At 44.8% G+C, this 23,141-nt stretch overlaps 1 protein-coding gene across 1 annotated transcript in view; it reads left to right on the forward strand.

The window, feature by feature from the left end:
* BFSP1 (beaded filament structural protein 1) overlaps positions 1–21,448 on the forward strand; it is a 21,914-nt gene extending 466 nt beyond the window's left edge. The window contains exons 1-8 of the mRNA XM_053380568.1: positions 1–138; positions 2,235–2,295; positions 9,899–9,994; positions 10,563–10,655; positions 12,212–12,319; positions 16,275–16,495; positions 17,930–18,015; positions 19,558–21,448. The exon at positions 1–138 is cut by the window's left edge and continues 466 nt beyond it. Coding sequence (XP_053236543.1) covers positions 1–138; positions 2,235–2,295; positions 9,899–9,994; positions 10,563–10,655; positions 12,212–12,319; positions 16,275–16,495; positions 17,930–18,015; positions 19,558–20,519 — 1,765 coding nt within the window. The 3' untranslated portion in view covers positions 20,520–21,448. The remainder of the gene's footprint in view (positions 139–2,234; positions 2,296–9,898; positions 9,995–10,562; positions 10,656–12,211; positions 12,320–16,274; positions 16,496–17,929; positions 18,016–19,557) is intronic.
* The last annotated feature ends 1,693 nt before the right edge of the window (positions 21,449–23,141 follow it).

The following is a 23,141-nucleotide window of genomic DNA, read 5'->3' on the forward strand; positions in this document are numbered from 1 at the left end:
GCTGGCCGGGCTGGAAGAGGCTTTCGCAGCTCAGATCGACCTGAACCGCCAGCGGGTTCGCGAACTGGCCTCCGACAGAGCTAAGTTGGAGCGGGAAGAGAAAGATGCTCAGCGTATGCTGGATGAGTTCCGTAACAAGTAAGTTGGCTGTGGGCGAGAGGAGAGGGAAACACTGTGACGGAAACCAGAGTGCATGGAAACGGACGCGGGTGGCGCTGTGGTCTAAACCACTAAGCCTCTTGGGCTTGCCGATCAGAAGGTTGGCGGTTCGAATCCCCACCACAGGATGAGCTCCCGTTGCTTTGTCCTAGCTTCTGCCAACCTAGCAGTTCAAAAGCACACCAGTGCAAGTAGATAAATAGTTACCACTGCGGGGGGAAGGTAAACAGCATTTCCGTATGCTCTGGTGTTCCATTGTGCCAGAAGCAGTTTAGTCATGCTGGCCACATGACCTGGAACTCTGTCTGTGGACAAACACTGGCTCCCTTGGCCTGAAAGCGAGATAAGCACCGTAACCCCATAGTTGCCTTTGACTGGACTTAACTGTCCAGGGGTCCTCTACCTTTACCTTTATAGAACAATGTGGTTGGAACCGGCTGCAATGCAGGCATCACAGCTAAAGAATCCCTGACAGATGGCCACCCAACCTTTGCTTTAAAAACTTTAATGAGGGTTATTCTTAACGTTTAGTTGGAATTTCCTTGCTTGCTATTTGAATCCATTGATTCAAGTGCTACCCTCTGTATTGGAGCCATAGATAAGGCTGCCTGTGGTTTTTGAAGAGAAGTAAACACACACACACACACACACACACACACACACACACACACACACACACAAAGTAATCACTAGGTGGTGCCTGTGCATGTATTCATTTGGTGCTTGGCTACATTCTGAACCAATAGTGTATCTGAAGAAGTGTGCATGCACACGAAAGCTCATACCAAGAACTAACTTAGTTGGTCTTTAAGGTGCTACTGGAAAGAAATTTGTTTGTTTGTTTGTTTTCAATAGAGCCTCAGTTAGCATGTGGCTTAGTTTAGTTAGCATGTGGCTTAGATTATGAGGATAGAAATGGAGATGAGGTGGACCACGTTCACCACCTTGAGCTCCTTGGAGCAAAGGTGGGTTAGAAATGCAATGAACAAACAAATGAATAATAAACCCACTACATGAATTGTTGGGGACCTGGTTTTGCAGATTTAGAAGCCCCACTCTGCACTTGACATTGATTGGTGGGTAGCAGAACTCCAAGGACTGTCGCATTGAGAGTGCATGCCGTACGACAGTGTATAATTATTTTTGAGAAATAAATACTTGCACAACTTAGCGATCTTTAGGATGCCTTTATGGCAGGACTGGCGACACTTTTTCAGCAGTGCAACAGATGTGTCCCCCCCACTGCCCAGCCAGGCAAAAGCCAATGTTTTCTAACCCCCACCGCAATTTCTCTATCCTCGGTAAGGGAGAGACCTTATAACAGTTCAGAGGGCCAGATTGAGAAGTCGGAGGGCCACATTCAGTCCTTGATCCTGAGGTTCCCCATCCCTATTTTATGAAGTATTTTGTTTACAGCCATGGCTTCCAACATGGGGGCGGGCGGCAATTTGAGAATGAGTTATTGACAGTTAATGGCCTTTTAGGCTTCCCCCACGTGAATAGTTCATTTTTTGAATAATAAGAATTATGTGTCACCGGGGGGCGGGGGGATCAGGATTTTAGAGATGCTTAGGTGGGGCGTAGCCAAAAACAGCTTGGGAACCACTGGTCTACAGCAACAGTTGCCAGTTGATAATCTCAATCTTGCCTCCTGACACACATAAAATTGCCCTTCTTTCTTTTATGTTCTTTCATCCTGTCCCCCCCCCCCCTTATGTGCCTCACTGAAAACAAAGACTGGATTTTCAACTGATCCACAGAAGTCCATGACAACTGACTAAATAACTGATAAAAAGATAACAAACTAATAGCAGGGGTATAACAATTATTAGAAACACTGCCCCCCATGATGATATTATACCTGGTTTTCAAAACGTTTTTGTTCTATCTTGTAATTTCTGTTATAATATTATCAATTTTTTTCATCGTTATAAATGACGAATTATGACAAATTGTTTGTTTCTGCCATTATTCACTTTTACCTGGAAACAAAAAACAGCACATTGAGCCACTTACCCATTTCTTTTATTATCTTTATTATTTACATTTTCCTTTTTGCTTCTCTTTTTCCGTAGATATAAAAATGAATGTGAGTATCAGCAGATGTTGAAAACTACTCTTGAACGACTTAATAAGGTAAGTTCACAATATCAAAGGCTATCTGCTTCCCCTCAGCCAATGTTTCTTTCATCTGGTGTTCCTTGTTAGCAACCATGTCATGGGCACTGTTCAATAGCTGCCAGCAAAAACCAGGCAGTCACATGGCACAGGTATCACCATTTTGAAGTTGACATGGTTACTTGAGGTGTAACAAACTGCATTTTTCTAACAATACAGTGGTACCTCGGGTTGCATACGCTTCAGGTTACACACGCTGCATGTTACAGACTCCGCTAACCCAGAAATATTACCTCAGGTTAAGAACTTTGCTTCAGGATGAGAACAGAAATCGTGCAGCGGCGGCGCAGTGGCAGCAGGAGGCCCCATTAGCTAAAGTGGTGCTTCAGGTTAAGAACAGTTTCAGGTTAAGAACAGACCTCCAGAACAAAATAAGTTCTTAACCCAAGGTACCACTGTATTTAGTTTATTTATTTGAAAAATGCATAAACTAACCTTTTTCCAAAAAAGGATTCTAAGGCAATATGCATAATAATAATACAGAAACAAACTACAAACCAACAATACAGTACAACAAAAATAAGAGGAATAAACTCATTCAGTAATGTAATCTGAAAATATCATCCTTTAAAATGCTTCATCAAATCAAAAACTTCTAACCTGGTGCTGAAAAGAATACAAATCTGACCCTAGGTGCACCTCTCTCAAGAGGCTATTCCATATTTGGAGCCACCACAAAGACACACCTAACTTTTGTACATACATTATGTACTTCTGTTCTGAATATGAAGCAGAATGACCTTATGCTCATAGTGCACCATACGCTTGTTTAGAAGGAGGCGTTCCTTCAGTTATTGGGGCCTCAAGCCATTTTAAGCTTTAAAGGTAAGCACCACACCTTGAATTGGGCTGGGTCATGAACAGAAAGCTAATGTAGTTCATCTGGAACTCATGTTTCAGCCCATCGTTCAGCCCGGACACTGAGGTCCAGCTTCAAGGGCCTTCTGGCAGTTCCCTCACTGCGAGAAGGGAGGTTACAGCGAACCAGGCAGAGGGCCTTCTCAGTAGTGGCGCTCGCCGTGTGGAATGCCCTCCCATCAGATGTCAAGGAAATAAAGAACAACATGACTCTTAGAAAACATCTGAAGGCAGCCCTGTACTGGGAAGCTTTTTGATGTTTAATGTTTTATCGTGTTTTTAATATTATGTTGGGAGCCACCCATATTATTATTATTATTATTATTATTATTATTATTATTATTATTCATGGCTCCATCTAGCTAAAGAAGCCAGAACTTTGGCAGCCAAATTCTGCACTAGTTGGAGTTTCCAGATGCTTTTCTGCCCCACATACAACACAATATAGGAATCCAACCTGGATTACTGTAGCCAGGTGGGCTATTTCTACGCAGGAAAGGATGCAGCTGATAAACCAAGTAAAGCTGGCAGAAGATGCTCCAAGCCAAGATGCATCTTGGGTCCCTAGTGATAATGCCGAGTCTTAAAAGCATTACCCGCAAGCTGGGCACCTCCTCCTTCAGAGGGAGCATCGGAAACCACAAACTCACAGGTTCCATCTTGTCGGGACAGTTTATGAGTCTTCGTCTATCCCATTGCCCAGATACTAAACTAAGGTCAATCGAAGAAGGACTTGTGGATCCCGCAAAAACAACCATGTAAGAACTGTGCAGGTATTATGAGGGCATGTGCATGCACACAGAGAAGCAAACACACATGCCTCCTTTAGAAAAGCATTGAATGAGCGCCTTCTGGGTATCTGGGTATCTGAAGGTTCAGAAGAAAGGAAAAACTCTGTAGCAGATTACATCACAGTCAAATCTGTACATCAGCCAGGGCCTGTAAAATACTTTATCAGGATGGTCTGTTTAAGGAAAGGGCCCACTCTATATCTGTATAACACTAGGCTCTTGCACAAACCTAGTTTCCATGGCAAACACATAAAACCTCCTGAGAACAGATTCTTTTCAAATGAAATCTGAAATATGCTTTTTTGAACAGGGAAGATAAGGTCTTGCTACAGCAATGGACATAGCTGTAAAACATTGTTCTCCTTTGAGAAGAAATTCTAATATTAAAATAGCTGCTTTATCCTACTGGGCTATTTTCTTACTTATGGGCTGAAAAAATGGACCCTATTCCCTATTTCGGATGGCTATTTTTTTGCTTTTCATGTTTATCTTCCTATTGATGCTTTAGAGTGCCTTTCCTACCTCTTTGCTAGATAGATGCTTCTTCAGTTTAATTGAAATAATTACCAGCATTCTGTCAATTATATTCTGATGTGTCACTCCCCTGATGTGTTGCTGCGTTCCTAACCCGAAAGTTACGTATCCAAAGTGGTACGTAACTAGAGGGTCCACTGTATATATTATTATATTTTTAGCTTTTATGATACAAGTGCCTCTTTAAAAGAGGTGGCCCACAGCATGATTGCCAACCACCTTCCTCTCTTGACAAACTGTTTCCATCTTAAAGAAAGTTTTCCACAGTCCAATCCCTCCTCCCCTTTGGCATTTATGTGCACATAAAACTCTCTTGACTCATCAGCTCTCCTCTGAACCCCGTCACCCAAATAGCTGCTATGAGCAGTGCTGGTGTCAGACGTAGAGGTGCGACGGGGTTGTTGCGCCGCGCAGGTGCCAGCAGAGGGTAAAAGAAACATAACAATTAAATTGTGTATTGGACATGTGGCTGTGGCGACCAAGGGCTCATTTGCTTGCAGATGTAATTCAATCGAGGAAGTAAACACTTTCCTCTGACATAGGCTGACCTGTCACAAATTGTAAATATCAAATGGTTAATGCAATTCCCACGATGGCAGCTCGCCATTGCCCAAATGCATTTGTTCCCGGTGCATCTGCAAGCACAAAAAGGAGTTGCACGGTTCAAATTAAAAATCAGTGGTACCAGCTCTTAGAAAGGGCAAAGCAATGAGCATATACTGTCACCTTTTTGAGAGGAAGATCACAAACACATGGCTTCATTCGTGCACACAAATAGAATGGAAGCAAGCCTTCCAGCTTTTTTCCCTACCTGCGCATCATACGAAACAGGTGCAGAATAGGCACTAGAAGGACAGGATATAAATCTCTCTCTAACTGAAATAAGCTGTTTATGTTTTTGCTTGCAAATGTTCAGCTCTTCTTAAGCTGTTTTTTTTCTTTTGAGAGGGGGTGAATGCTGCCTAATATATACATTTTTTACAAAGCAATTTGCCCTAAAGTAACACAGTTTCCCCTAAAACAGTATGTTATTTTCACTAATATGTAGATTCCTCAATATGTGTGCATTTTTCCACTTGACTGGATAATTGCATTGCAAAATAATTGTAAAGGCTAGCTAATTGGGTGTGTGAGTTTTGCTTGGTTTTGTTGTGCAATTTATCCTTTTGCTGTATTTGAAGTAGTCTGAAGTACAACATCAAATTAATGGCCTTCTGATAGCCAACGTACTATTGAAATATTATTGATTGATTGATCGAATTAATATACCGCACTCTAACTAGAGGTCTCAGTATCTGGGCAATGGGATGGACAAAGACTCAAACTGTCCTGACAAGATGGAAGCACTGTGAGTTTGTGGTTTCCGATGCCCCCTCTGAAGGAGGAGGTGCCCAGCTTGGGGATGCTTTAAGACTTGGCGTTATCACTAGAGACCCAAGAGGCCTCAGTGGCTTGGAGCATCTTCTACCAGCTTCACTTGGTGTTTTGTACTCAACAATGAACTTAATTTTGCTGAAGGTCGAAATTCAGACATATGTTGCATTTTAATTAGCTGCTCCTTATGCAATGAGACACCATTTAATCACGTCCATCACCTTTAGACTGGTGTATTAAGACTTTGAAGACCAGAGGTTGCAGCGGATTGCCCACAGAAGAGCTGAAAGTGTTTTGCTTGGCTAGTTTTTTTCTGAGAATGTGGACCGGAAACAGTATCCCGAGGGATGTACCTGAGTAGATTCAGAAATCAGGACTTGCCAATGAAAGGAAGCATTAATCAACAGCTCTGCCAACCTGTCAGGTTCTTGTCTTGTATCTACCGCTTATGGGAAAGAATGTTGATTAATCACTTGCTGAAATCACCTTTTAGGACTAGGAGTCTGGGGAAAGTATTGCACAGAAACAATAATGCAAAGGGTCGGGGGAGGGGGAGAGACTCATGGGCCAATCTACTCTAGTCATGCTCAACTTCTTACAGGTCTGTGTACTCCTGGACACCAAGGATCAATGTATGAGGTGGCACAGCTGGCTACAGTGACAAGGGAGACCCAGACTCCCCCTGAATCTTGCAAGACCTTGCTTGCTCTTGTTTTCGCCTTGTGGGATCTTGGGGAGAAGATGGAGCATCAGCCTTAAAAGGGTCTTGATGTTCACCAAACTGGGCCTTTTTCCCCCTCAATGAGCTTGCAGGACCAAGCGTTGGGCTCCCCATATCTCAACTCATGCAAATAAGAGACCAATAAGACTGGTTTTGGGATCAAAACAGGCCACAACTTTATTGAATACAGATGAAAGAGGTTTGGCTTGGGCATGGGGCAATCTAAATACTTCTGGCCTGCCCACCAGAAGTGACACGTGGTCAATCCAGGTGGGGGTTCTGAAGACTTACATCCAATAGGGTGACCCCCACAGAGAGCAGTCTAGGCGAGTGCCTTTTGCCCTGGCCCTGCCAGGGCATGCGGACATGGCCACTCTCCCTGAATCCCTTTAAGGGGACACCGCAGCGTTAGGAGGGGCAGGCAGAGACTACAACCTCCTCTCCATCCAAAACAAAGGATTGCCCCAATGCCCAACCAGTTGTGACGATTGCTATGAGGTAGGCAAAACCACCGGGTTGGTGCCAGTTAGCCTGGTGGGCAAATTCCTATCCGGCCCCATAGAGAGTGGTGACCGCCGTAGCCACAGCAAAGTCATTGACTATCAGCTTAAACCGAAGGTGGGTGGGTGGGGAAACCCGGCGAAGGAACGAACAGGTAGTTCCCCAGGTGTGGGCAGCTTAAATGGGGCAAGAGGCGGATCTGAGGGAAGCCCCCTGGGCACAGCCCGCATCCCCAGATTCGCCAAAGCAGGGTGTAGGCTTTGATAGGTGGAGAGGGCTTAAGCCCTCACCGCCTATCAGGGAGGGCACTGCTGTTCCAGTTCTCTCGTCGAGGCCCCAGTGAAGCCTCTGATGCCCTGCAATGCCGCCGCACCAAGAGGGGTGAGCAGACTTCCCCAGCAACTCTCACTTGGTTTAAAGTCTTTCCCTGAAGCTTTACGTGGTCTCTGGTTTCTCATGGCTGGAGTACAATTTGACTCTTCTTGGTTGTGAGGTGAGGTTGAGTAGTGTGAGATTCAAATGTCCGGCAGGCTTCCCTGTGCCTCTGGACTTTTCCCAGCTTCGAGCAGAGTATCGCAAACAGCAGTGTGTGCCTTGTGTGGGTGTAGAAATAACAGTCCATACACAGCTTCTTTCTAATCTAAGAGCGGTTTATTTACAGCAGGGAAATAAATCATCCAGGAGGCATGATTGACTCCCTCGGAGCACAAAACAAAAGTGTTCTGTCTCACATAACAAAGAACAATCCTCGTATGTGAGACTACCCCCCCCCCCAGTGGGCAGGACGCACTCTGAGCTATTAACACTATAAGCTCTGGTTCTCCTCACAAGTTGGATACCCTTATGGGGTTCTGAGCTAATGCACCAGCACTCGGCCACAGCTTGGGCAGGTGGGGCCGAGCCAGCTGTCGTACATCTCAGGTTGCCAGCGCATGGCCCTCACCACACTGGGTCCTCTCTGCTGGTCAACTCTCAAAGTCATTCCTCTGTGGGTGTGCTGGGATGGGTCCCGCCCCCCCCAAACAGAACACCTAGGCTCAAAACAGAAAACAGACCTATGCTAGAATGCAATGCCAAGCCTACTTACCTCGCTGCAACCAATGAAATTATGGCCTCTTTTATCTCAAGCATCTGTTTTGGTCTGATGGTTACCCAGCCCTTTTTGGGGGATCACCTTGATGCGCCTGCACCACAAATCACAAGCACTGGATCCAGATATAAGTGAGTGCTCGCATTCTGATCCACATCACAAGATGCATGCGGCTAGATTGGTGGGTCTAGAATCAGTTTCACTATGTGACTGCATCTGAAGCTACTGTCAGAGATGCCGTTGCTCTGTATGTGGCTTTCCTTTGCTGGAAGGGGTGTTGGTTCATGAGAAGAAACAGGGAGGGAATCGCCAAAAGGCCCTCAAAACTGGACCTCAAAGCTGAATGATGGGGGTGGAGACTCTCCTTCAGGTATACTGGGCCGATGCCATTTAGGGCTTTAAACATCAGCACCAACACTTTGAATTGTGCTTGGAAACATACTGGGAGCCAATGTATTTCTTTCAGTGTTATATGGTCTCGGCTGCCACTCCCAGTCACCAGTCTAACTGCCTCATTCTGGATTAATTGTAGTTTCCAGGTCACCTTCAAAGGTAGCCCCACATAGAGCACATTGCAGTAGTCCAAGAGGGAGATAAGCAGAGCATGCACCACTCTGGCGAGAAAGTCTGCGGGCAGGTAGGGTCTCAGGCTGTGTACCAGATGGAGCTGGTAGACAGCTGCCCTGGACACAGAATTAACCTGTGCCTCCATGGACAGCTGTGATTCCAAAATGACTCCTAGGTTGCGCACCTGGTCCTTCAGGGGTACAGATACCCCGTTCAGGACCAGGGAGTCCTCTACACCTGCCTGCTCCCTGACTCCATAAACAGTACTTCTGTCTCGTCAGGATTCAACCTTAATGTGTTAGCCGCCATCCATCCCCCAACCGCCTCCAGACAGGACCTTCACCGTCTTCACTGATTCCGATTTAAAAGGAAGGTAGAGCTGGGTATCATCCTCATACTGATGAACACCCAGCCCAGCTCCCCTGATGATCTCTCCCAGCGGCTTCATATAGATGTTCATATAGTGCCAGTGGGCTGATGAGCTCACTGTTTTGCTGCTGATTCATATCTCAAAAAGTCATAGGAAAGAATGCAGAAATGTTGAGCAAATGGCTGGTCGCTGGCTTAGAATGTTCTGGTTGTGGTCTGTATTAATCTCATTTGCTCACAGTGCAGATAACAAGGCCCAGAGCAAAAGCCCATGCTAAGTTTTTATCTTTATCATTCCTGGCACATCAGCAGACCTGGCCAGTTCTGCATTCCATGATATAATGGAAAGAGCAAGCATCTACACATTTTTGAACAGCACAGCAGACACTTTGGATTAGTTTGTTGGGCCATGTCACAAAAGCAGTTCTCTTTGAATGGCTCCCCATCACATGTCCTTGCCAGGAATGTCACTGTTTTGCAACCCCTAAATATGGTGGTTCTGTCTGAGCACTGGCAGCTGAACGTTTGAGGCAGATAGCACAACTTGGGCCAATGCTTGCTGCATGTGATTGGCTGTGCATGTGTAAAACTGGAACACTCATTGATGGGTTGATTTTACTTACACGCAACTGTGCCCAAAGCGGTTCACAGCAAACATTCAAAACATTAAAACAGGGAACACTGGAAATATAAATATACAAAATAGAGAACGTGTTGGTAAAGTCAAAATAACAAAAAGAAATGCTTTTATTACAGGAAGCCGATGAAGCTTTGCTGTGTAATCTGGAACTACAGATTGAATCACAGTTCTTGCAGGATGATGTTAATGCTGCAAAGGACAGATACAAAAAGGTAATTTCTGTGAACTAACAGGGGAGCTTTGATTTCTTCTTAGTTTTCTTTGCTTGCCAAGAAGTGTAGACAACAGAGAGTAGGCTCTTGACCTCTGGCTGACAAGGGACCTTCAGCCAATGAACAAAGTTCTATCTCCCATTTTCTTCCCCCTCTATTTATGGCACCTTCATAGCAGATTAAAAGCCATAGTGGGATGATATAGTGGAAGTTGATCTACCTTCTGGTGCTACAGAGCTGTGGCTATGAACAGAAAATCTTGGGGGAGAAACCCTAGTGGGGGGACCCCAAAACAAGCCAATGAGGACTATGAATGGTCAGTGGCCAAAGAAAGCAAGATGACTGTTGAAGGAGGGGAGTAGAAAACCAGAAGGATGGATCTCTGAACAGGAGGTATTCCACAGTGCAATGTTTTGTTGCAGGTCTCACTTGTCTAGAACAATTCCTTATTTACCTAGGATGGATCTACACACGGGGGGGGGGGGGGAATTGAGTTGAGAGGGGAGTCCCTCGAATGGAGATCCTGCCTTTGATTCTTTCAAACGTAAATCATTTTGCTCTGCCACAGAACCTCATGGAAATACAGACCTACGTCAGTATTTTACAGCAAATCATGCAAACGACTCCTCGCGTATCCACCATCACAGCTGGAGCCAGTGAGGTAAGTGTTTTATTTCACCGACAATGTTTGTGGCGAAGGATCCAATTTTCAAATAGTAGTGAAAGGGTAAAAGCAAAATGGAGTGATTGAGGATTGGTGAAGCAACATTTGGAGGATTACATGGGTATTCTTGGCGGGCAACCATTGCACAGCAGTATATTGCTGTTCTTTTTAAAATAATTTTTTTTTGCATTTTCTGTTTTACATAAAATAATGAATTAAATACATCAACATATAATCCATTTTGACTCCCCCACCCCCAGTTGTGGATCTTAATGTAATGATTTTCCCTTCTGCATCTCTTTCATAACTCTGTTTTTATAAATCCTTTGTCAATCCAGAGCTCAAATTTTCACTACAAGTTTTCCGTCAACCCTAACAATGTACGCAATTGTTTACAGTAGCATTTTCAAACAAATTATAGACTTTCCCCATTCTTTATTAACAACCTCCTCTTCCTGGTTTCCCATCCTGTACGTTTTGCCATCTCGGCATAATTCATCAATTCTGTCTGCCACTCTTCTTTAGTCGGAGTTGTACCATCTTTCCATTTCTGCGCTAAGAGAGTCCATGTAGCCGTGGTAGCGTACAAAAATAGTTTTGTCTGCTCCTTCAGGATCTCTGGTCCTACAATACCTAAAAGAAAAGCTTCTGGTTTGTTAGAACATTGTATATGTATTGTATATGTATATTGCTGTTCTTTGACCTTAGCGTTATCGTCTCTCCCTGCCCTCATCTCCCCTCTGAGTTGAGCTTGCAAACGGACAGCTTCCACCCAGTAGCGGAGGAAGGGGGTGTGGTGGGGGCCGTCCACCACAGGTGTCATCCCTGGGGGGGGTGACATTGCTGCCCCGCCCCCTGGGACACTCGCCATGGGTGGCACCCCTGGGACACTAGCCCCTCCCCATGTGGTGGCTAGCCATGCCGCCAGGTGCCGGAGCAGCTAGCTCCACCTCTGCTTCCACCATTTTGACAAAAGTGACACACAACCAATGTCTCCCAAACCACACCCACCAGCTCCCACCTTTTCCATACAAAAATCAGGTTGATGCAATCCACACGCCACACCACTGAACATATCAGGAATCCATCTGGATCTTTAACAAAAGTTGGATTTTTTTGTGGTAGAAGAAAAAGTCGTGCACGTGTACACTATTCTGAAACATGAGCTGCATAATGGCAACGTTGTGTGGCGGCATGCAAAAAAATCAAATTCAAATTCAAAAGAACGACTACCCGGAAATGCTAAATGGCATTCCGTGAAATCAACCTAGTTCTGTTTCACTTTCCAAGAGCTGCCCTTTGAAATCCTGTCAATATTTCTTGCTTGTACATTAATGGTCTTTTGCTATTCATCATTTCACCACAATGTGTGTCCCTTCAAATCAAGTGGAATTTCTGAAAACCGCATGACTTTGATAGCACTCCTGCTGGAAGCACTTGGCCTAGTCGTGCTTTTTTCATGTCCCTTTCCACGCATAATCAGATTTTCAGTGGTACTTGCACACAATCCGATTCCCCCTGCGCAACCCTCCCTCTTTCTGCTTTCATCTTAGGAGAAGCTGATAACTGAGAGGAGGATACCGATTCTTCAAAGCCAGTTAGAAGAATACAAGAGCATCCTATGTCAGCTCCAGGCTCAGAAAACTAAACTGCAGACTGAGGTACTTTCCCCAGAAATATAGTTGTGTTAGGCCTGTGTACACACTCCTGTTTAAACCACTGAGCCTCTTGGGCTTTCAGATCAGAAGGTTGGCAGTTCAAATCCCCACGATGGGGTGAGCTCCCTTTGCTTTGTCCCTGCTTCTGCCAACCTAGCAGTTCGAAAGCACACCAGTGCAAGTAGATAAATAGGTACCACTATGGTGGGAAGGTAAACGCCATTTCAGTGCACTCTGGCTTCCATCACAGTGTTCTGTTGTGCCAGTAGCAGCTTAGTCATGCTGGCCACATGACCCGGAAAGCTGTCTGTGGACAAACGCCGGATCCCTTGCCTGAAAGCAAGATGAGCGCCGTACCCCATAGTCACTTTCTACTGGACTTAACTGTCCAGGGGTCCTTTACCTTTTTACCTACACACTCCTGTTTACTCTGCATCCAGTATGCCCCAAAACTGTTTTGGGAACCTGTGTACACGCACTGTTAGCCACAACAAGCCGTGTCTATCCTGTGGTTTCTTATGAAATACTGTGTTTTCATGCATTCCCCTGCCTCCAAGCTAGCTTCGATCCAAGCCAATAATTTGCACACCATCTAGGATAATTCTGCATCAGTTTGCAAGCTGACTGCTTGGGTGTGTTTGACATTTTAACACAGCTGCCTTCACGGTCAAGAGTTAAAGAGCTAAATTCACGAAATTCCTCCCGTTAGATTTTTTTGATCCAAAGCCAGTTGACATTCTCATCCAAGAGAGATGGGAGGTATAATAAAATTTTAACTTCTCCAGCCCCTGTCAGGAATGCTCTTGTTCAGGACTGCACTTGGTCCACAGTGTGGATGAATGAGTTCAGTATCTTTTGTCAAGGTCCCAGTGGAACAATATACCAAAGTCAATAGCTAATATGGGGTCAGGGGCAAATTATCGTGTCAAGTGATACATTATTCCTTTCATCCTCCTCCCCACTTTCTCAGCAAATAAATGATCCTGCAAAACTGGGGGGGGGGGCGTATTCCGCCCAGCTTTAATGTGAAATGCTTTCAACACTTCGAAGTGGCCAAAATTGTGGGAACCTTTTGGGAAAAGTGTATTTCTGAGGTTTGATGGCTCACAACACCACTTCTTTTTGGAGTAATACCATAAAATTATATATCAATGGAAAGATAATTTAATGAAGAATGTAATGGAACTAAGTTTGTTCAATTATCTGTACTCTATAAAAAGGAAACACAGCTTGCTTAGGTTGATATGCAGTAGCTTTCCTTCATTCGAATGTAGCCAGTGAGCATGAGTGTTTAGAGGGTATATTAAAAAGTTAACTCATTTAGTTAGCTCATGCATTCATACCCAGTCAAACATATGCATTTGTTGCCACACATACATATATCTGCAAGGAAGGAAAGCCTACAAGTGGTTCACTGTCAGGGCAACTGGATTTAACCCAGTTCTCCCAATGGGGGGATGTAAAAACTGGAGTCCCCCAAGTATCAGTCCTGGGACCCATGCTTCTTAACTTCTTAACCAGGAGCCACTGTGGTGTAGTGGTTAAGAGCGATGGACTCGTAATCTGGGGAACTGGGTTCGCGTCTCCGGTCCTCCACTTGCAGCTGCTGGGAGACCTTGGGCTAGTCACACTTCTCTGAAGTCTCTCAGCCCCACTCACCTCACAGAGTGTTTGTTGTGGGGGAGGAATGGAAAGGAGAATGTTAGCCGCTTTGAGACTCCTTAAAGGGAGTGAAAGGCGGGATATCAAATCCAAACTCTGCTTCTTCTTCTTCTTAACTTGCTCATAAATGATCTAGGGTTAGCAATGAGCTGTGAGGCAGCCAGGTTTGCTGATGATACCAAATTGTTCGTGACATTAAAAAAAAAGAGGTACTGAATTCCAAGGAGCTCCAAATTGTTCTCTCCAAACTTGGAGAGCAGGTAATAAAATGCAAAAGACAATTCAATGTAAGCAAGTGTAAGGTGATGGAAAAAATGCCCACACCCCCTCATTTCACACATACATACAGTCACAGGGTCTGAATTGGTGGGGACTGACCAGCATAGCTGTCAACGTTTCCCTTTTTTAAAGGGGAATTCCCTTATTCCGAATAGGATTCCTCACAAGAAAAGGGAAAAGTTGACAGCTATGCTGACCAGCAGTGAGACTCGAGGGTCATATTGCATAGTCCAATGAATATACTTACTCAGGGTGCAGCAGCTGTGAAAAAGGCAAATGCCATGCTAGGGATTATTGGGAAATAGATTGAAAATAAAAATAATGTCTATGATGTGGGCACACTTTGGATAGTGTGTACATTTCTGGTTGCCTCACTTGAAAATGATATTGTAGAGCTGGGGGGGGGGAGTTCAGAAAAGGGCTGCCAAAAAGATCAAGTTGATGGAGCAACTATCCCCTACTTGGAAAGCTTACAGGCATTTGGGCCTTTTTAATTTAGAGAAATGAGGGACGTGGGTGGCGCTGTGGGTTAAACCACTGAGCCTAGGACTTGCTGATCAGAAGGTTAGTGGTTTGAATCCCCGCGACGGGGTGAGCTCCGGTTGCTCGGTCCCAGCTCCTGCCAACCTAGCAGTTCGAAAGCACATCAAAGTGCAAGTAGATAAATAGGTACTGCTCCGGCGGGAAGGTAAACGGCATTTCCGTGTGCTGCTCTGGTTCACCAGAAGTGGCTTGGTCATGCTGGCCACATGACCCGGAAGTTGTACACCGGCTCCCCCGGCCAATAAAGTGAGATGAGCATCACAACCCCAGAGTCGGTCACGACTGGACCTAATGGTCAGGGGTCCCTTTACCTTTACCTTAATTTAGAGAAAATGTGAGTAAGAGGAAACATTATAAAAGTGTATAAAATTATTTTTGGTGTAGAAAAAGGAGATGGAGAAAAGTTTCCCCACTCTCTCCTCATACTAGAACTCGGGGACATCCAATTGTGCTGAATGTTCAAGACAGACAAAATAAAGTACTTATTCATCTAGTGCACAATTAAACTACAGCATTTGCTCTGACCAGAGGGAGTGATGGCCACCAACTTGAATGGCTTGAAAAGAGGATAAAACAAATCGATAGGACAATCAGTGGCTTTTTGCTATGATGGCTGTGCTCTGCCTCCGCCATGCTTTTCGTACACCAGTTTTGGGGGAATCGCAAGTGATTCTGCTCCCGCTTGTGGTCTTCTCATTAGCATCTGGGCTGACCACTATGAAAACCAAATGTCAGGCTAGATGGGCCACTGGCCTGATTTGGCAGGACTGTTCTTATGTTCTTATGAGCTATGAGGGTCCTTTGCTTTTCGTTTGTGGGGGGTTTTTTTGGAGGGGACTACCCAGCCTCATCCAGCTCTCCAAGTCTGGTGTTTGAAAACATATTCCAAGGTTTTAAGGAGGTACACGTTAAAATGAAATTAAAGGTGATTTCATCTATAATGTACTCTTCAAGGCTACCTGAGTGGTGCCCATAGAACCTTTTTTTTTAAAAAAAAAGTGTTCTTGGAGCAGCAAGAAAGGAATAAAATGTGTCCACAGCAGGCAAAGCCTTTGCTTTTCAAGTGATTGATCGCCACCTGGTGGCAGATTTATATTCCACAAAAATGCTTTTTGGCGAAGGATTTTTGCTTCACCAGATAGTCACGTAACCTAATCTGCAAAATACTTGCTTCCTCACCTGTCCTTGTCTCTGAAATTAACTTTAGTTTTTGCAGCCAGGTCAAATCACTGCGTTCTAGAGTTTGCTTTGTTGCCCGTGTTTTCATCAGAACGACATGTGGCAAAGTTTTGCAACGAAACTCAAACATAACCTCTCTAGTGTAAATAGGCAAAGCACAGCCCCTGGCTTAAAGTCAGTGAATTTATGACTGAAACAGGCAGACAGTGACCAGCTGAGAGGGTACCAGTGCAAAGTTTTCCAGGTGATAAATGCTCAAAGTCCTCTCTTTCATTTCCTTTTTTTTTTTTACCAGACAACAATGCTGGAACAGGCTATTAAAAACACCCAGGAAAGCTATGACGATGAGATTCAGTTGTACAATGAGCAGATCGACACTCTGAGAAAGGGCATCGAAGATGCTGAGAGGACCTTGGAAAAATACACCAACGACTGCCGCCAGCTCTCCATTTATAAGCAGTCTCTGGAGAGTGAACTTGAGCGCTACAAACGTATTATTGAAAATGAAGAAAGCAGGTGAGAGATTTGGGGGGCGCTGGAGATGTTCATGGGTTCAGTGTATTGCTGTGTCTTTAAGAAGCCTCTTTCAAACAAAACCACAAACCAAAAACGACATTTGAAGTTTCCTATGAAATTGGTGGTACCTTGGTTAATATTAACACCAAAGCAGAACCGGTCCTGCTATTAGGCAGAGTTAGGCAGCTGCCTCACAGAGATGATGCAAAGAGCAATAGGCAGAGCTGCATGTAGCATGTGCTTTAAAGATAAAGGGACCCGCGACTGTTAGGTCCAGTTGTGGACGACTCTGGAGTTGTGGCACTCATCTCATTTTACTGACTGAGGGAGCTGGCGTACAGCTTCCGGGTCATGTTGTCAGCATGACTAAGCTGCTCTCTGGAGAACCAGAGCAGCGCACGGAAACACCATTTACCTTCCCGCCGGAGCGGTACCTATTTATCTACTTGCACTTTGACATGCTTTCGAACTGCTAGGTTGGCAGGAGCTGGGTAAAAGGTAAAGGACCCCTGGATGGTTAAGCCCAGTCAAAGAGAACTATGAGGTTGTGGCGCTCATCTTGCTTTCAGGCTGAGGGAGCTGGCGTTTGTCCACAGACAGCTTTCTGGGTCATGCAGCCAGCATGACTAAACCGCTTCTGGCGCAACGGAACACAGTGACAGAGACAAGAGCGCACAGAAATGCCATTTACCTTACCTATTTATCTACTTGCACTGGCATGCTTTTGAATTGCTAGGTTGGCAGGAGCTGGGGCTGAGCAATGGGAGCTCACCCAGTCACAGGGATTCGAACCGCCAACCTTTTGATCGGCAAGCCCAAGAGGTTTAGACCACAGCACCACCCGCGTCCCATGTGCTTCACCATTAACACATCCACAGACTCAAGTGAGTCTGCTGCCCTCAGGTGTGCAGTCAACTTCTGTAGGTGTGCAGGATGGTATTCCATGAGATCTATTCAAAATAAGTGAGGGTTGCCATATTTCGAAGAGCAAAAAAGAGGACACATTTGTGGATTTCTACTTTCAACTCTGGATTGCTATGCCAAGACTCTAATTTTACATACCCGTGAAAAAGAGGATGTGTCTGGGGAAAAGAGGACATGGTGGCAACCCTAAAATAAGTAGGACTGCTTCTGTAACCCGTGAAATATTGCTGTGATGAAAGCATCCTCCTCTGTTTCTAACAATTCTAGCCAGCAAGGAAGTGGGCACTGGAGAATGTGATGTCATAATACTCTCCATGTATTCCGCTTGAGGCAACACAAAAGAATAAAAATAACTTATTTGGAAGACGCCCATACATTATGCAGAGAAATAAAGATCCATAATTATGCAGATGCTGCTGTACCTGTTTTGTTTGATTTGCATAGCCTTCATTGTTTTTCAATGCATTATTTCACAAGGCATTTATTACAACTCCTTTCCCTCTGTTCCAGGTTGAATTCTGCCATTGTTGGAACCCCTGTGACACTATTTACACAAAGCTACAAAACCACACAGACTACAGCTCTTGGAAGGAAAGGTAATGACCTAAGGCTAGGATGGGGGAGGAATTAGATTCAGGTGCCTTTCAGGGCAAGCCTATTATTACTACTACTACTACTACTACTAATAATAATAATAATAATAATTTCATTTAAGATTTTCAGTTTTATACATTTCAATAATTTTAAAATCATTTTAACATTTCAAAACTCAACTTCCTTCCCCCTCTTTCTGCGGTTCTTTAAATTTGTTTTTTTATATTTTCTGCATATTCCAGATTAGCTTAATTTACTCATTTATTCATCTACTTTAAATATATACTCTTATATAACTGCAGGCGATTACAATAATCCTGCCAATGTTCCTATCTCTTTACAGTTTCTTTGTAAATATTCCATAAACCATTTCCATTCTTTTATAAAAAGTTTGTTATCTTGATTTCTTATTTTTTTGGTAAGTTTCATCATTTCTGCATATTTTGTGTCCATTCTTCTTTTGCTGGGACTTCTTCTTTCCATTTTTGGGCAAGTAACATTCCTGCCGCTGTAGTCACATACATGACTAAATTTCTATACAGTTTGGGTGGTTCTGTCCCTATAATTTCCAAAGTCAGGGCAAACCTATTTAATGGAGTTACCCTCTCACAGTTCCCCAAATCTCTACCCCCTCACTGCACATGCATTAAACAAACTGCTGAGCATGACAATTGCCTTGGATTTTTATGTATGTAGGAAGATGCATATGTATGTATAGTGCAATGAATGCTTTTGCTATTTGAAATGACGACTGAAAATTATTACGGCCTCAGCCCAGTATGTCTGAAGGAGCGAACCCCCATTGTTCAGCCCAGACACTGAAGTCCAGCTCCGAGGGTCTTCTGGCAGTTCCCTCAATGCGAGTAATGAGGGAACCAAGCAGAGGACCTTTTCAGTAGTAGTAGCCTGCCTTGTGGAACGCCCTCCCATCAGTTGTCAAGGAAATAAACAACTATCTGACTTTTAGAAGACATCTGAAGGCAGCCCTGTTTAGGGAAGTTTTTAATGTCTGATGTTTTATCGTGTTTTTAATATTCTGTTAAGGGACGAGGGTGGCGCTGTGGGTAAAAGCCTCAGCGCCTAGGGCTTGCTGATCGAAAGGTCGGCGGTTCGAATCCCCGCGGCGGGGTGCGCTCCCGTTGTTCGGTCCCAGCGCCTGCCAACCTAGCAGTTCGAAAGCACTCCCGGGTGCAAGTAGATAAATAGGGACCGCTTACTAGCAGGAAGGTAAACGGCGTTTCCGTGTGCGGCTCTGGCTCGCCAGAGCAGCGATGTCACGCTGGCCACGTGACCCGGAAGTGTGTCTGGACAGCGCTGGCCCCCGGCCTCTTGAGTGAGATGGGCGCACAACCCTAGAGTCTGTCAAGACTGGCCCGTACGGGCAGGGGTACCTTTACCTTTAATATTCTGTTGGGAGCCGTCCAGAGTGGCTGGGGAAACCCAGCCAGATGGGCAGGGTATAAATAATAAATTATTATCATTATCTTCTGTTGGCTCTCACACAATGGCTATGTCCGTTTCCCCTCCTTTCCCCTTCTCCACAGACATTACGTTGGTTGCTCAAGACATCACCAGTGCAAAGACCAGACAAAGAAGTCTGCCGAAGAAGATCTCAAGGAGGAAGGAGATCACCGCTAAAGACCTCGCCAATGGTGCTCCATCGGAAAAATTGTATGACCGGCCTCTGGAAGGCCTTGATCATGATCAGCTGGATTTCAAGCATGAGGGATTAATGATCACAAGTGAACACAGGCAGGATGAAGTTGAAGACGTGGAGCAAGAGAGGGCTGCAGAGGATGTGCCTGATGGAGCACAGATAAGCAAAGCTTTTGATAAACTGTGCAACATAGTGAGAGAGAGGATCAGATGCTACCAGAGACCAGAACCCAAAAGCGACTTCTATACTAAAGGGCGGTATGTACTTGTCACCGGAGAAGGGAGTTATGATGACCCCTGCTTCTACTCTTCACCCATCCCTTCTGGAGGTGGAATCACTGTCTCTGACAGCGAAGGCACGATGCCCAGTGGAGGTGTTGTAGAACCAATATCAGAGCTACCAGAACCTCTTGAGAGCGACAAAGGTGAACTCGAAGCCCAAGAAACACAAGAGGGGCGCAAGATGCCAGAAGACCTGAAATTTGAGTATAAACCAGAAGAAGACAAAGCGAAGGAAGATGTCTTTGAACAGTGGGGGAAGCCTGAAGGGAAACACGAAGAGCCAGCAAAACAGCCGGGGATCGAGGAACATGGGCCAATGACCCCAATGGGTCCTAGTGACCGAACTGAAGCAGGCGTATACATAGGCAAGGAGTATGGCAGGGCAGGTAGCCTCTCTTTCAAGGAGCTGAGCCCACCAAGCACCGTGAGTTACGAGAAAGTGGAAGTGGTGGAATCCATCGAGAAATTCTCGGACGACAAAATTCAGACCTACGAAGAAACCGCCATGATTGTGGAGACCATGATTGAGAAGACCAACAAGAAGAAGCAGGGAGACAAAAGCTCTTAATGAGCATCTCCGAAGCAGCCAGATTATCCAGCTGTCAGTCATTAATGTGGTGTGCTCCTCAAGGCTTCTTGCTCCATAAAGTTATCACTAATAAGGTCAATGGAACTATTCCAGAGTGAGTGGGTTTGAGGACTGTAGCCTAAAGGCTATATTTTGCTTGAGTTCTTCCCAACCTCTTTCCATCTTTGGATGGAACGATAAAAATAGTGGGTTTTGTTGCTTGGAATGAAGCTGGCTTGTCCGTTAACAACAAAATATTGAATTACATTGCTACACTTCTGAGATCTTAAACCTGATTCATGAATTACCTGCTCTGGTGCCATCTGCTTAGAACAGACCCAATTATTAGCCATGGTGGTGAAACATGTACACTGCCAGTTGCACAATGACTTCTCATGATAACCCTCAACAACAAGAATGGCTCTAACCACAGGAGAAGACAGACACACCACAGAATGCAAGCTGTGAACCCCAAACAACTGGGTCTATTTAACTACCACTGCCACCCAGGTCCTAAACAGCCATTTTGAATTTAGGTCTAGTACTTTTAATTTCAAGACAAGTTGCCCCCAATTCAGTAAGGGAGAACTAACTGTATCAAGATGGTTATAATCAAAATGTATAATCAAGGTGCCCACCTAGACTCCAGTGAAGTGGATAAACGCAAGGGATGCAGTGAGGCAAGCCCAGCCTCTTCTATGGATGCCACCAGACTTCTGCAACTGATCTGCACTGGGGCCAGTGTCCTCAGTGTCATGGCATCTGTGTGATTGTGTCAAATGTCATTATTGGAATCAATTAACTTCCCTACTGAAGTGTTTCTTGCGCCATACTGATATCTGTCTTTCTAATTATATGCTACTCCAGCTACGTACGGTAGATGGGGACATGTAGCTGAGTTTCATTTAATAAATATTTTGCCTTCCATAGACAGTGTTTTTCAGAGGATGGGTGTTGACATTTAACCACAAAAGGCAGATTTTTTTGGGGGGGGGGTTCATTGAAACTTATTAAAGCCACAACTAGGCTTCAAACGGCCTTTGTAAATGTTGTTAAGAGACACCTAAAATGTAATCACTGGATGTGAATAGAGATGTAATACATTCAGAGGAAGGGGATCAGGCTCCTCTTTTTTCTAGGAGAGGGGCACTCAAATATTTTCATCTTTAACTAGATTTGGGGTATGTTTGTGTGTCATACAAACGAGACTAACTAGTATGTACATCAAAATAGACTCAGATAGACTCACAGCCCTGGTCCAGAGGTGTTCTCACACAATATTGACAATGATGTCCCCTCACTGAGCAGAGAATTAATGCAATGAGCTGTGAAGGGAGAAGGGAACTTGGATTCAGTTCTTCTTCCTACCTCTTACCTGCCAAACACTTAGACAGTATCAATGGACTGTTCAGCAGCAATGATGCAGGAACATCTCTTGCCTACAGGTGGGTACTAAATGTAGGATTCTTACCAGCTGTAACAACTGGATTGCGACATGTAGCAGTGCAAGGATTAGGTTCCTATTTCTCTGTGTAATGGTGAAAGGATTGGGTCCTCCTGGCAGCACAAGCAAACCTTGGGGGTCCACTCTGGCGTTGACACCGTGCCATGCTGCCACTTACAGCAGTGACTGCTTTTGAGTTCGAGTTGAGTTGAGTAGTTCAAAACAGCTTGTGTGTCCTCCGGATGTGTGAGGTGAAAGCTGAAGAGTCCTGTGCCTTGAGATAAGTTCTCACTGGAGGCAAAGTGCTGTGCACACCATTTGGGGTGAATTATGGGGCACAAGGGGCAAAACGGGGCAATAGCTTCACATGGCAGTTCTCAAACGGTGGATCCAATTTCACCAGGGAATATGTAAGCAAGTTGCTGGCAATAAATATAGGAAACTGCCACATATAATCCATCTAGATCAGCCTTGTCTACACAATGACTGGCCGTGGCTCTCCATGGTTTCAAATAGGGAATCTTTCCCAGCCCTTTCTGGAGTTGTCAGGGATTGGGACCACCTGTATGCAAAACAAGTTCTCTATCACTGAGCAATCACCCTTCCCATGGAGCTAAGGAGCCTTCTGTCAGCAAGTAAAATCGACAGATGGGCCCTGGCTCCTGAGCAGACAAAACGGTTGTGATGATTTCCCTAGAAAAGATTGCAGAATTCTTACAATTGTCAGGTTGCATTCCACAGGATTGGACTTGCCCCAAAGTTGCACCCCACAGAGTACAATAGCTGGAAGACTGCTCCCATCTTACCCAATGGTCTAATCCAAGGCTTATTAGTGGACAGGGAAGCTCTGGTGGCATTTCCTGCCTGCGAAAACCTTCTCCGTTTCCAAGGAAGCAGTTCATTTGAACATGTTTATGAAAAGGGCAGTCCACACATGCAAGAACACTGTGCATGTATCTGATCAAATACAGCCCACGCACACAGCCCAAGGAAGTCAATGGGAAAACTCGACTCAATATGAATGCATGGAGATTTTGCCCATGTCTTGCCCTTCCATGTGCTCATATACGAATGAATTATTGAGAAATTCTGAAAACCTGGTCATAGCATTTGCAAGATCACCCCATCCGTATTTTGGGTTACCTAGTTACAGTGCTTGGTTTGCCCATTGGATGTTG

The sequence above is a fragment of the Podarcis raffonei genome, chromosome 3 (assembly GCF_027172205.1).
Source record: "Podarcis raffonei isolate rPodRaf1 chromosome 3, rPodRaf1.pri, whole genome shotgun sequence".
In the NCBI taxonomy this organism is placed as follows: domain Eukaryota; kingdom Metazoa; phylum Chordata; class Lepidosauria; order Squamata; family Lacertidae; genus Podarcis; species Podarcis raffonei.